Genomic DNA, 14376 nt, shown 5'->3' with positions numbered 1-14376 from the left:
CTTCCCTGCTCTTTCCATACCACCACACTATCTCCCTTCATAAAGTGAATTCCATTGTTTCACAAGCCATCTTTTTTGGCTCATTTCTAAATTCTTATCAATTCCCCATCCTCTCACAGTCAACCCTAGTGAAAGGACATTCAGAGAGGTGGGAAAGGAAATGATATTTGGTTCCTTGGCTTCTTCCCAGGTAGCTCTTTCTAACCAGTGCATCATTGTGTGTTCATGCATGCCTTTCCCTCTCCTAGGCACACCTTTGTCATTTTCTTTCGTGTGATGATGGCTGAACTAGTGAAGACGGTCAAAGGTCTTCAGGCTGGCACAGCAGCAGACTCTCAGCAGGTGAGTCAAATACTCCCACCCCAAGAAATAGACTTTGGATTACACTAAGTCCTCAATATCGTCGATAGGTTCTTGGAAACTACACCTTTAAGTGAAACTTTGTATAACTAAACCAATTTTACCATAGGCTAACTGATATACACAAGAGTTAAGTTTCTACAGCATATTTCTGATCACAAAACCAAACTTCTAAATAAAGACCTATAGTACTTCTAATATTAAACATTGAAATGAATGTGAGCTATACATATATATATATATTTTTTAATTTCTTTATTGATTAAGGTATCACATATTTGTCCTCATCCCCCCATTCCCATCCCACACCCCTCCCCACGCATGCCCCCACCCCCCTATACATATATTTATGAAAGACTAATAAAAAGAAGTAAGATAATTATTTTCCAACCCATGAATACCAGTTCAGAGTCAGGATGGTTGGAGTCAATCCTGCAGCTCAGGGTGCAAAGAGGGAACCCACCCTGGACAGGATGCCCTTTTTTTCCACAGCAGGGCTCTTTTACACTCACACACACACACACACACACACACTCAGACTGGAACATTAGATATTCCAATTAAGCTAATGTGCACATCTTTGGGATGTGGGAGGAAACTGGAGTGCTGGAGAAGACCTATTCAGACATGAGGAAAATGTGCAAACGGCACACAGAAAGTGGCCCTGGCTGTGAATTGATCCCCCCCGCCCCCCACCACCACCACCATTGCTACAACAAAATAATTCCGTTATTCAAGGATCTGCTGTACTTTCTTGGGTCCGGGGTTTCTCCTAAGCTATTTCCTTTGATTTACTGAGAGCCAGGATTTTTTTTTTTTTTTTTTTTCTGGCTTAATATCCTTTCCTTCTAATTGGAAGTGAGAATTGGGCTCTGTTTTCCCTGGTTACTGCACAGGGAAAAGCCTAGACTGCTCCATAGGCCCTAGCTCTGGGAAAAAAAATGTCTCTGATTGCAGCTTCAGTGCCCAGCAGTGTGCTGCTCGTGAGCCGGCTTGAGGTGAACAAGCCTGTTTGAGATGCAGTCATCCGGGGCCTTGGTGTCCTGCTAACCAGAACTAAACTAGAACCACTAAGAGCACAGGCTAGCATAGGGAATCACAGAAGCCACAGGGAGCTGATGGCCAGTAGGTATATTTCAGAGGCTTTTCTCCACCTGGAAATTACTGAAGAGGAATCATTTTATTAGAAAGTCTCATAAGGTACCCTGATATTATATATACACAGGCCTCAGATCCAACTGGGGGGTGCACTAGTTGCCACATCTATTTAGCAGGGTAATTGGCTTATATCTCTGAATATTTGTATGATTCAAGAACCATGTATTAGTAGGAATACAAAAAGAGACATATTTTGTTGTGATTCGGAGGTGCCTGTATATTTGGCTGTCCCCAGATTCATGAAGAGAAGCTTCTCTACTGGAACATGGCTGTTCGAGACTTCAGTATTCTCATCAACCTGATAAAGGTGTGTATGGAGACTCCTTGACCCATCTCACTGGCTGACTGCAGAAATCAACAAGGGTCCTGGTTTCCAAATGGACTGTCCCTGCTCCTCTCCCTGCCCTGCCTTGGGGACCTGCTCTCTCTGTCGTCTTCCCTTGTGGCCCTACCCATCCTGGATCACCCCTTCTTCTCTCCCCAGGTGATATCTTTTTCCTTCTGTCCCTTCCTCCTTATCATCTGTGCCACAATACTTGCTATTTAATGGCTCCTTGCACATATCATTCTCCTACTCTCTCCCCCCTCATCATGGGTCCTCTGTAATCTGCCACATACCCTACTATCTCCCTCTTCCAACACTGAATGCCTTCATTATCCCTGCACACACTCTGCTCTCACCTATTCGAGGATTTTGCTCAAGCTACTCTCCGAGCTTACAATGTCAGACTCTCCTTTCCACCTCTCATCCACTCTTTCTTAAGGCTTCAGATCAAGGTTTTGAATCTCTATAATGCCCTCTTTTTAACATCTCACTTGGAATAAATTACTTGTTCTTTTTTGCTCCCCTCTGCCTTTTCTCGAACTTTAATTATTATGGTTACTTTATTCTTTGTGATTAATTTAACTGTTGACAGACCTTCTTCATTTTAGAATTCTCTACCATACCCAGAGTTGTGCTTTACACAATGAGAAAGAAGCTGGGATGCTCAATGGAGCAGACCTCAGCTTTGGTTTCTTGCCTTTCATCTCTCCAGGTGTTTGATAGTCGTCCTGTTCTGCATGTCTGTCTAAAGGTGAGAGGTTGACCAGAGCCCACTTTGGTATTTACTCTTCTCTGGACAGGGCATTAGCTGGGAAGAATTGACCAGAGCCCACTTTGGTATTTACTCTTCTCTGGACAGGGCCTTAGCTGGAAAGAATTGCTTAATACTTTGCTCACAAGCCAGAGTCTCCAGAATCAGTGCTAACAGATGGTAGTATGGAAAAGACAGTGGATACATTTTCTTATACTAGTTGGATAACAAGAGAAACCAATTTTCCTATGAGTTTGAAAACTTTTGATTCAAGTCTTAGAACTAGGAGGAACAGCTTCAGGAACAATAATCACTCCCTGCCATTCCTTCCCAGGCAACAGGGAGGAAGGAGGAATACATGATTCCTCTTTTTAAAGCCATGGCTAAAAATAAATAAATAAAAATTAAAGCATACAAGTGGCTTCTTGAATATGAGAGCTGATATCCTCGTAACTGCTGAACTCCTCTCTCAATTGAGTAGCCCAAATTAGCCCAAGATTTGATGGTATATCCAGTGGGTTAAGAGCTAGTGAGTGTTATGGGGAGAATATGGGGAGAATATTTGATGGTATATCCAGTGGGTTAAGAGCTAGTGAGTGTTCTTTCCCCCCATTCCTGATCGTTTCTTCAAAGTGGATGTCACCACATTCTTATCTCCTGGCCTCTGCCTTTTTACTCACTCCATCCTGATGCTAGTGTAGGAGATGGGTGAGTAGGGGGAGTGATTTATCTGATTGGTAAATTTGGCAATTGGGCATGTGCTTTCTTAGCTCTATCCAATTTTTTTCTTCTTGGGAGTAAGTTGTCCTCAGGGATCTGGGATTCCCCTTTGTTCTTCTGTACCCTCATTCTTAAGGTGAGCAAGGCCCCTGCCCATTAGCTGTGTCTAGGTTAGGTGGATCTCCCTAATTCTGGGCATAGTTAGCAGGCCCATTTAGTTTTACTAAGCTTCATTTTCCAAATTAACCTTTTGGACACCTCCCAATTTATTTTTTATGCACAAAAATAAAGTATTTGGATGGTGTTATGTTACTCCAGGCAGGGGCTTTTTAGGTGAAAGACCTCAGCTAGTGTCATCACCAGTGTTTCTTTTTTCTTCAGTATGGGCGTCTCTTTGTGGAAGTATTTCTGAAGCAGTGTATGCCGCTCCTAGACTTCAGTTTTAGAAAGCACCGGGTAAGAACTGAGGGCAGAGAACTAAAACATTCTCTATACAGTTTGATCAGAAGATACATGCATGGTGACGCTTGGGCTGGGCATGGGGGCAGTACCTTTGCCCAGGTTCTGGGCCACAGTTCTACCTGGGCATCTTTGGTCCACTTCACCTATCACCCATTTAGAAGGAATATTCCAAATTAGGCTGAGCTGAGACCCCCTTCTGGTTGAAACCCACCTTCCTACTTCTCCAGATCTTGGGGTGGTCGTTCCCTATAGCTTGGTTTTATTGTGTTGCTGCACTCCCAGGACCTGTTGTTTGCTTATTCTTTTGTGCTTCTCTGGTTCTACTTTCAATAATAATTTTTTTTAAGAACTCATATACACTAATCCTATCTAATAAAAGAGTAATATGCAGATTGACCATCACTCCAACACACAAGATGGCTGCTCCCATGTGGTCAAAGATCCTGCCCCCATGTGGACACAAGATAGCCACCATAATATGGCCAGCAGGGGAGGGCAGTTGGGAGGGACCAGGCCTGCAAGGGAGGGCAGTTGTGGGCGATCAGGCCAGCAGGAGAGGGCAATTGGGAGGGACCAGGCCTGCAAGGGAGGGCAGTTGGGGGTGATCAAGCCTGCAGGGAAGGGCAGTTAGGGGTGACCAGGCTGGCAGAGGAGGAAAGTTGGGGGCGACCGGGCCTGCAGGTAAGGGCAGTTAGGGGGGGACCCAAGCCTGCAGGGGAGAGCAGTTGCGGGGGACCAGGCCTGCAGGGGAGAGCAGTTAGGGGTGACCAGGCCGGCAGGGGAGGGCAGTTAGGGGCAAACAGGCTGGCAGGGGAGCAGTTAGGCATCAACCAGACTGGCAGGGGAGTGGTTAGGGGGTGATCAGGCTGGCAGGCAGAAGTGTTTAGAGGCAGTCAGGAAGGCAGGCAGGTGAGCAGTTGGGAGCCAGCAGTCCTGGATTGTGAGAGGGATGTCCAACTGCCCGTTTAGGCCCGATCACAGGCAGTTGGACATCCCTCAAGGGTTCCAGATTGTAGAGGGTGCAGTCTGGGCTGAGGGACACTCCCCACTGTGCACAAATTTTGTGCACCAGGCCTCTAGTACACTAATAAAAGAGAAACATGCAAATTAACCATCACTCCGCTACACCCACAAGCCACGCCCACCAGCCAGTCAGGAGCGAGTATACAAGTTAACCCAACTAAGATGGCGGCCGACCACGGAGCTGGAGCAAGCAGGAGGCTTGGGTTGCCCCAGCAATGGAGGAAGCCAAGTTTCCCGCCCGCCCTGCCCGGCCCTGGCCTCAGCTCAAGGCTACAAACTTTCAATTATAGAAGATAAATAAATCCCAAATACCAGGGCCTCCACTTGGGTCGCGGGGGGGGGGTGGGAGGTGGGGAACGTGGCCAGCCTGCAAACCACCACAGGCCCCTCACCCAGGCCGCCCCATGCCCCAAGGGAACCCCCACCCTGATTCAGGACACCCTTCAGGGCAAACCAGCCTCCCCACCCCACCCCCCCCTGTGCACCAGCCCTCTATCCTATCTAATAAAATAGTAATATGCAAATTGACCATCACTCCAACACACAAGATGGCCAGCAGGGGAGGGCAGTTGGGAGGGACCAGGCCTGCAAGGGAGGGCAGTTGTGGGCGATCAGGCCAGCAGGGGAGGGCAGTTGGGAGGGACCAGGCCTGCAAGGGAGGCCAGTTAGGGGCAATCAGGCTGGCAGGGGAGTGTTTAGGGGCAATCAGGAAGGCAGGCAGGCAAGCAGTTGGGAGCCAGCAGTCCTGGATTGTGAGAGGGATGTTCCAGATTGAAGAGGGTGCAGGCTGGGCTAAGGGACACCCTTTCCCCCCCCCCCCCATGCATGAATTTCGTGCACTGGCCCCTAGTTTGTTTCATAAACTCTTTGCTGTTATAATGGATAGTCTTGAGAGTTTTGTTTTTTGTTTTTAATTTAGCCAAGTGGGATCCAGGGCTAGAGTAGTGAAATCAGGATAAAAACAGGTGATTTCTTACATATATTTATCAAATTAAACTTTACAGCACACTCTTACAGTACTTGATTGCTCTCTCACAACCCTGAAAGAAAGGAGGGAGGACAGTTAGAAAGCACTTCTCCTATTTAGGGCCAAATTAAGATGATTATTGATATACAATTGGAACTTTCGGAGTTTATCCTTTTTAGAGCCCTTGATTGCAAGGGTATCTTGCATCTAAAATGAAATGAGAGTATTTCAAATGGCACTTGGGAATTTTGTTGGTTATAGGAAGATGTTCTGAGCTTACTGGGAACCTTCCAGTTGAACACAAGGCTGCTTCATCACCTGTGTGGGCATTCCAAGGTAAGAGGGAAAGCAGGTCACATCACCCGCCTGCTTATTGGCTTCAACAACAGTTGTGATTGGGAGATACAGAGACTTCAGTTTCTTCTTCCTTTTTTACGTGTCTAGAGCCTTTATTTCTGAGACCGTATCTGCCCAAAGGCAGTTTATTCAAAGTGATCAAATCTTTAGGTGCTGGTTAAGAATGGACAATCATCTAGAGAGTTCTGCATCTGAAATTTGACCCAAACTCCATAGCTCTATTTCCTTCTTTGGTGAGAGAGATAGAATATTGGTGTATGTGTTAATGCTGCAAAATATATGGGGTAGGAGGAATTATGTAAGTGATGACTCTGTGGGAGACAAGAGGTGGTTCTAAAAGTAGCTATCCTTAGCACTTTTCAGCTGTACTGCTTGTCAAGAAACACATCTATCTCCTGTGAGAACATTTTAGCATTAAAGGACTTTTCCACTTGCAGCCTACAGTTGAACCATTGTTTCTTTTTGTCTGAAGGAGCACAGAACCTTCATATTTAACCATAGAGTTCTGCAGTCACTGGCAAACTGAATGATTTTGGATTCAGTTTTTATTACCTCCTCCCCTGGTTTTAACTTTAGAAGGTACTGAACAGTGAAATTTTAAGAACTCTCTGAGCTAAACAGGGCTGATATCTGTTGTTTAATATCAGTGTAATAATACATGTTCAAGAATATTTTAGGTCAATTCATTAATAATTAGTCAATGAGAGGTTATGAAGAGGAACCTAGTGGTGGTATGTGTTCTAAGCTCTCTTAGCTTGAAAGACAACTGCCACTCTCTTTGGAGTACTCTGCCAAACCACTGCTGTTTGATGGGACATGTCTCTGGCCTATACTGACAAGGCTTATGCTCTTCTATACAGTGTTCAGAATGTCAGGAATGCATAAGTTTCTGTATAGGAAATGTGGAATCATGATGAGAAACCAGATGAGTTAGGTGCATTTGTTTCCATTCAGATTCATCAGGACATGAAACTCACCAAGCATGTGCCTTTTCTCAAAAAGACCTTGGAGCTGTTAGTTTGCAGAGTGAAAGCCATGCTTATCCTCAACAATTGCAGGGAAGCTTTCTGGCTGGGTAATCTCAAAAACCGGGACTTGCAGGTAAGCCTGGGCCCTGCCAGCGATAATCTCCTACTCCCTTTCTTTGAGAGAGCATTGGAAGATATGTAAGGGAGGATGCTTAAGCCCTGCCCTGTCAATAAGAGTGCTTTTCTCTTAAGTCTGGGCCATTTAGCTCTTTAAGTTAGGGTATATTGCCTATGGGCCCTGGTCACAGGCTGCACCCCTCATCCCAGCCAGCAAAGGCACCAAAACGTGCTATTTATACAAACAAGGCTTCAGATATAGAGAAGCCAGATCCATAAAGCCTCTCTCCTCAGACAGAGAGGTATATATAAGTCCTACTGAGGGTAGATTCATAATGACATTTTTTAATCTGGAAAAACATTTTTGTATATGGACAAACTTTAAAAAATTGTTTTGGGTTTTTTTCTAAACCAGTCTGTTTTATTCCTAAAAGTATTCTTTGGCTAATTTTAACAAGTGAGCATTTCCAAGGTCTTTCAATTGTCTTGACTGACTGAAATCTCATGTTGCTTATAGTACTGCTTTGGAGTTATAGTAGTTTTGAAGTAGGGTTCAAGCCCTTCTTTATATATGTATATATTTTTTTTTATTGATTTCAGAGAGAGGAAGGGAGAGATAGAAACATCAAGGATGAGAGGGAATAATTGATTGGCTGCCTCCTGCATATTCCCTACTGGGAATCAAGCCCACAACTCAGGCATGTGCCCTGTCCGGAAATCGAACCGTTACCTCCTGGTTCGATGTTCAACATTGAGCCATCCTGGCCGGACCAAGCCTTTAATCATGTTTATAATATCTGAGCTTTATAATCTTATATGTGAAAAAAAAATAGCACCCCATAGAATTAGCTTTCTTTCTTCACATCAACTTTATGAGATAAATACTATTGTTACTATGAGAAAATTGAAGCTCTGAGAGGTTAAGTAACTTACCTAAAGTCATTCAGCAATAGGTGAGTGGATTCAAGGTTTGAGTCCATACAGTCCTGTTCCAGAGTTGATGTTCTTAAATCACTTCAGTGTACTCTCCTTCAGCCTCTACATGGCCATCCATGGTTGGTGTGTTGGTGCTCATATACCTTAAGGTATTTGGAAAATTTTATAACTATATTTAACATTAACTGAGAGAGTCTGGCCTTGTAAAATGTAGTATAATATTAGAATACAAAGGTGGACTTTTTGTAAAAACTGCATATTGTATCAGAGCCACATGTATCTCAGAAACCTTGGGTTGATGATCACTTCTCTAGATGCTGGGTCCCAGTTTGGTGCCATGTTTAACGACATTTGAATGGCTAGAATATCTTCTTTTGTATTGCCTGTAAGCTAAGCATTTCTCCCACATGTGATCACTTTAACCCCACCATTAATCTTGGCCCATCCACATTTAGGGTGAAGAGATTGTATCCCAGAATTCCCAGGAAAGCAGAGCAGATGAGAGTGATGATGACACATCATCCCAGGTCTCCAAGAGCAAAGCAACAGAGGTATCTCTTCATAAAGCACCAGAATGTGGCATTGATGTTGCACTTCCTTAATTATTCTGAGTTGGTAAAGTGCAGAAGTTTCCCTGTTTCTGTTTATAATCAAAGGCTTCTATGCCTATCTCCATTCCCTCCCTCCAAAAAAGCTTCTGTGCTTCTATGAGTTCTGTGGGGGCCGGGAAAAAACCCTCCCAATTAAAATCATTCTCGGGTATCTCAAGTTGTGGCATGTGTTACAGAGTTGAAAATTCCCTTCCATTATAACCTATATTCCCTGAATTCATGTCTAAAATCATTTTAAAAGGGAGAAAGGACAGAATGTTCTGTGAATATTGAGAAGATTGAGTTAAACCATTTAACCTTTTGCACTCGATGTCGAGTGTGACTCAACACGGTTAGCATTAAAATAAAGGAATCGAGAAAAAAGCCAGCGAGTGCAAAGGGTTAAATGTTGTTTTACTATATAAAATAGAAATGTGAATACATTTGGTAGAAGCACAGAATAAAAAACTGCCACTCCTGAGGATTAAAATAAAAGTAGGGGTCCTTATTCTTTTCTGGGCTACTACAGATACTTTTTTAAAAAATATATTTTTTTATTTCAGAGAGGAAGGAGAAATAGAGAGAGAGATAAAAACATCAATGATGAGAGAGAATCATCGATCGGCTGCCTCCTACACACTCTACACTGGCAATCAAGCCACAGCATATGCCCTGGACATATGCCCTGACCCACACCAGCGTAATACAGATACTTTTAAAACTTTAAAGAAAGCTAGAGAAAAAAGAATCCTATATAATAAAAGGCTAATATGCAAATCAACCGAATGGCAGAATGACTGGTTGCTCTGATGCGCACTGGTCAGGGAGCAGATGCTTGACGCAGGATCTGCTTCGTGGTGGTCAGAGCACTCCCACAGGGAGAGCACCGCTCAGCAGAAGCCAGGCTCACGGCTGGTGAGCGCGGTGGCGGTGGCAGTGGCCTAAGCCGTCAGTCAGACATCCCCCAAGGGCTCCCAGACTGAGAGAGGGTGCAGGCCAGACTGAGGTTTCCCCCCCGCCCCAGTGCACAAATTTCATGCACCGAGCCTCTAGTCTATATATATAAAAGCCTAAGTGACCAGCCGGTAGCTTTGATGACCACCAGGGGGCAGACGCTCAACGCAGGAGCTGTCCCCTGCTGGTGAGTGCGCTCCCACAGTGGGAGTGCCACTCAGCTGACGGCTGGCGAGTGCAGCTGTGAGCCTCTCCCGCAGACACTCCCCCTGTGCGCCCGAGTGGCAGCGGTAGCAGGTGCAGTGGGGCCAGGATAAGTGGGAGCAGCGAGGCTCCCAGCCTGGGCTCCGGCTCCTCCCAGGCTGCCTGCTGCTTCCCACACTACTTTGTGCTGTGCAGGATCAATGCGGACAGCAGGCTGGAGCCCTACAAGCTGGAGGGTAAGGCCGGGCTATGGCTGCACAGAGGTCCACTGATCCCCGGACCAGGCCAAGGGACCATACTGGTGCACGGATTTAGTATGTTTATGGTACAATTCAGCTGAGTTATAGATACAAAAAAACTCAGATTTAAGAACCCCTGTTGTGGAATCTCTATAATGCAATTTGAGGCTGCTGCAGAAAGATCATCTAGTATAAAAAAATTATTTTATTATATGGTCCTCTGTATAGTATACCTCTGTATAGTATACCTTTTTGTCATAAAAAAAAAAATTGAGACAGACAATATCCTATTTCTCCTAACATTCCTCCCAGATTAGAGTTACAGGTCAGAGAAAATTTGATGCTGGATTACTGTTGAGGTACACCAGATTTTTATTTTACAATTTTTTTTTCTTTTTCTTTTTTTAATCCTCTCCCGAGGATATTTTTTTCCATTGATTTTTTAAAAATATTTTTATTGGTTTCAGAGAGGAAGGGAGAGGAAGAGACATAGAAACATCAATGATGAGAGAGAATCATTGATCAGCTGCCTCCTGTACGCCCCCCACTGGGGATTGAGCCCACAACCCGAGCATGTGCCCCTGACTGGAATGGAACTTGGGAACCTTCAGTCCGCATGCCGACACTCTATCCACTGAGCCAAACCAGCTAGAGCTCCATTGATATTTTTAGAGAGAGTGAAAGGGAGTAAAGAGGGCGGAGAGAGAGAGAGAGAGAAAAATGGATGTGAGACACACACATTGACTGGTTTCCTTCCACACATGCCCTAACTGGGGCCAGTGATCGAGCCTACAACTGAGGTACATATCCTTGGCCAGGAATTGAACCCTCGAGCCTGCGATCATGGGCTGTTGTTCTCTAACCACTGACCCCAATTGGCCAGGGCCAGAATTTAAAAATTTTTTTTGTTCAGGTTTTTAACAGATTTCAGAGAGGAAGGGAGAAGTAGAGAGAGAAAGAAACATCAAAGATGAGAATCATTGATCAGCTACCTCCTTCAGGTCCCCCACTGAGGATCGAGCCCACAACCCAAGCATGTGCCCTGACTGGGAATCAAATTGTGACCTCCTGGTTCATAGGTCGACCCCCAACCACTGAGCCACACCAGTTGGGTCCCTAGGCCTGGCCGGTGATCAGGGCCGATTGGAGCCTTCTGGCTGCCAGCCGGGGCCTTCCTTCGTTCTGCGCTGTCCCATGGTGGTCAGCACACATCATAGCGAACGCGCGAACTCCCAGTCTCCTTGTCGAATTCTCGAGGGGACACTTTGCATATTAGCCTTTTATATATATAGATACCCACTATGTTCCTATGTAACATACATGCAGTAGTGCAGAAGAACCATGGCTTATTTTTAAGTTATGCAAATTTGGTTGGTGCAGAGTGGCAATAATCCGTTTCAAACGGCCTCCCTTGGATTAGAGGTCATGATAAAAAATGACTCATTTTTCAGATGAATGATTTAAAACCTATTAATTTTGGTAACATTGATACAGTATAGTTTTAAGTCCTGTGGGAGCAGTATTATACAGGCTCACCCAGATGACCTAAAGTATTTAATTATCCTTTGCCCTTAGGATGGTGAAGAAGACGAAGCAAGTGATAGAGAAAAGGAGCAAGATAGTGATGAGAGTGACGACGATGACTCTGATTAGACCACAAAAAATGGATGCCGCGTCCTTATTTCTGCCAGCCTCTTAGCATTTTGTGTTCAGGATTTGAAATCTGTCTGTCTACCTTTCTCACCAGAATTATCCTATTTTGTCCTTAAAGTGCGGGCTTTGTTGATTCAACTTAATAGTGAATTTTATAGATCGTCTAACATCAAAGGCCCTGGCTCGGGATTCCAGTGTAGTATTCAGTGCTCTACTGCAGAGTAGTCATGATTCTGGATGGACTTGGGGAGCTAGTTCTGAATTTATTTTATAATTTATGTTTATACCAGTTTTACAAATAAATTGTTTTAAGTTCTGCTTCAGTTACTTCTTTTCCTCTTTCTGGATTTCCTTTTAATTAGTCAGGGATTAGATGAAATTGAATTGGGTTTTCAGCAGAGAAATAATGAAGAGCAGTGCCAACATTAGTTCTACCAATGAAAATCATGTTTTCTATTGTAAGAATTCTCTTTCTTTGAGATAAGAAGATCTTTGTGTTCTTTTTAGAGGAGTGATAAATTTCTTGTCAATGCCCAAATAAGGTAAAAGTGAATATTTTGGCTGCTTTTAAAAAAAGTTTGCTCATCATGTACATGTAAGACAAAGGGGGAAAAGGCACCATCAAACTCTCATGTTGACTTTGTATATGTAATGTTTATTTCCACATTATTCTGAGTTATACCTATAATCTAGTTATAACTATGTACAAAATTACTTACAGTTTCTTAGAAATGGAACATTAGTGGTACACTTGAGCTAAAATGGAAAGTCTCACATCTTCGGCCAGAAAGCCCAGTTTCAGTGCTGCTACCAAGTTCTTGCTAGGCTACAAATATTGTTTAATATTTGTTAACATTTTTTAGTACTTTCTTATAATATTTGTTAATATTTCTACCCACTTTGGTATTCTCCAGTGGTATTAGGAGGTGGCTGGTTAGGTGTTGGTATTTTTTGTTTTAGTACAGGAGGTTTTTGGTTTTTAAAATTAATCCTTAACCCACATATAGATTTTTGACCCCTTCATTCTCAGGTATATCGAAATTGATGTCTCCTTCCTTGACATACCTTTGTTTCTCCAGTTCGTTATGGTCTTAGATGTTTAAGTGAGTTCACACTAGGCTTATTTATATGGTTTGTTTAATGGTTCTTTATCACATGTACATGTCAATGCTAATTTGACTCTCTTTTAAATAGTTGTTCAACATTTCAATGGAAATTGTTCTTCCTTGCTCTATCACTGGCCCTTTTTTGGAGGGGAAGGGAGGAAAGAGGCTCCTGAATTTTCACTGCTTTACAGAAAAGCAAGATGGTTGGGGCAATGTCAGTTTCCTTTACATGGAAAGGTTTCTGCAAGCTTCAGGCACATAGCAAAGGGAATGGTGTGAGGAAGGGAACAGGTGGGGGACCCTTTACTTGGAGTGTTGCAAGGCAAAGGTGCACTTCTTGTACGTTGCATACAGCAAGAGGATAGAGCGCAGCATCTGTTTGCACATGGTCACTGTCATCTGAATCTGAGGTTCCTTAAGTCCAGTGGGCCACTGGTGCTCCCGGCTGATGATTTTGCAAAAGGCTGACTTGTCTGAAACTCTGAAGGTCCCAGTCCACTTTGGAGGCTGAGCCGTGATGACCCTGCCAAAGACCGAATCCACTCCGCTGAGGCGGACAGGCTGGGGCTTCCTGACCAGCCCTTTCTTGTTGTTTATGGTTCGGAGCTCTGATGTGTGGCAGGGTAACTTGGGACTCACCCCAGATTCCAGGAATGGGCTGTCTAGGACTAGAGTGACCTCTTGAAAGCATAGCTGCACTTCAAGGTCAGAAGGGGTGTGTGGGAAGCAGGGGGAAGCCCTAAAGGGATGCTTGGAAGAAGGTGTAGGTGTTGTGTGCCGCAGCCATTGGAAGCTCTCATCCAGTGGGGTCCATGGTGACCAGAGCTGGTATCCTGCCATTGATAGTCTAAAGGAAAGGAATCAGAACATGGAATTTCCCTAGCATGGTTTTGGTGAGGGCATGGCCATTCAAATTCACATATTTTTCACATTGACTTTAACTTACTCTAGTCCCCATAAACAGAGTCCAATAGATGTTAGGGTACTAGTAAGGGATGGTCACAAGTCTTGAATCTCAAGTGCCATGTGTACTAAAACTTCATTAAACCTTATCACAAGTCTTTGAAGGTAGGTTTTAACCCATTTTACAGATGAGGAATACAGAGGTGGGCAATAATAATAAATAATACAAGAATAAACTTGTGTATTCACAACTGTAAACCTACTTTTGCCCATCCCTGTAGATTTGCCCTAAATGGGGTATCCCAGTTCACCATTAGGACCTGTGCTGTGTTGGTAACTGCTAAAGACACCTCTGAGGTCGCAGAGGCTGCTGGCACTTCATGATGAGACATTAATTGTGATTAGGAGCTCAGAAAAGCCCCATCTTACCAAATATGTGGGACTCTGAATCCCATGTACTTATACCAGTGGTTCTCAAAATATGATCCCGGGACTAGCACCTTTCAAAATCAGAAACTGTGGTAGGGCCCTGCAATCTGTGCTTAAGTAAACCCTCAGGCACTTCTGATGTACTTAAAGGTTG

The 14376-nt window shown here is 44.0% G+C and overlaps 2 protein-coding genes across 6 annotated transcripts in view; one reads left to right on the top strand and one right to left on the bottom strand.

Moving 5' to 3' along the window:
- Positions 1 to 12107, top strand: part of FANCD2 (FA complementation group D2) — a 104449-nt gene extending 92342 nt beyond the window's left edge. For 4 of the 5 annotated variants that reach the window (XM_079794818.1, XM_079794819.1, XM_079794816.1 and 1 more), the window contains 8 exons: positions 249 to 342; positions 1754 to 1825; positions 2556 to 2594; positions 3696 to 3770; positions 6028 to 6102; positions 7078 to 7224; positions 8600 to 8695; positions 11707 to 12107. In XM_079794818.1, coding sequence (XP_079650944.1) covers positions 249 to 342; positions 1754 to 1825; positions 2556 to 2594; positions 3696 to 3770; positions 6028 to 6102; positions 7078 to 7224; positions 8600 to 8695; positions 11707 to 11784 — 676 coding nt within the window. In that variant the 3' untranslated portion in view covers positions 11785 to 12107. Of the gene's footprint in view, positions 1 to 248; positions 343 to 1727; positions 1826 to 2555; positions 2595 to 3695; positions 3771 to 6027; positions 6103 to 7077; positions 7225 to 8599; positions 8696 to 11706 lie in introns of those variants that run through there. The other variant, XR_013814829.1, reaches the window with a different exon arrangement.
- A 1086-nt stretch (positions 12108 to 13193) lies between these two features.
- Positions 13194 to 13764, bottom strand: FANCD2OS (FANCD2 opposite strand; the record flags this gene model as incomplete). Its single annotated transcript, XM_079794637.1, has 1 exon — positions 13194 to 13764. Exon 1 carries the CDS (start codon positions 13728 to 13730, stop codon positions 13194 to 13196), a length of 537 nt encoding a protein of 178 aa, XP_079650763.1. The 5' UTR covers positions 13731 to 13764.
- Positions 13765 to 14376: the final 612 nt, after the last annotated feature.

The sequence above is a fragment of the Cnephaeus nilssonii genome (assembly GCF_951640355.1).
Source record: "Cnephaeus nilssonii genome assembly, chromosome: 17".
NCBI classification, from domain to species: Eukaryota; Metazoa; Chordata; class Mammalia; order Chiroptera; family Vespertilionidae; genus Cnephaeus; species Cnephaeus nilssonii.
The sequence above is the reverse complement of the archived record's forward strand: the minus strand, read 5'-3'. Positions and strand labels throughout refer to the sequence as shown.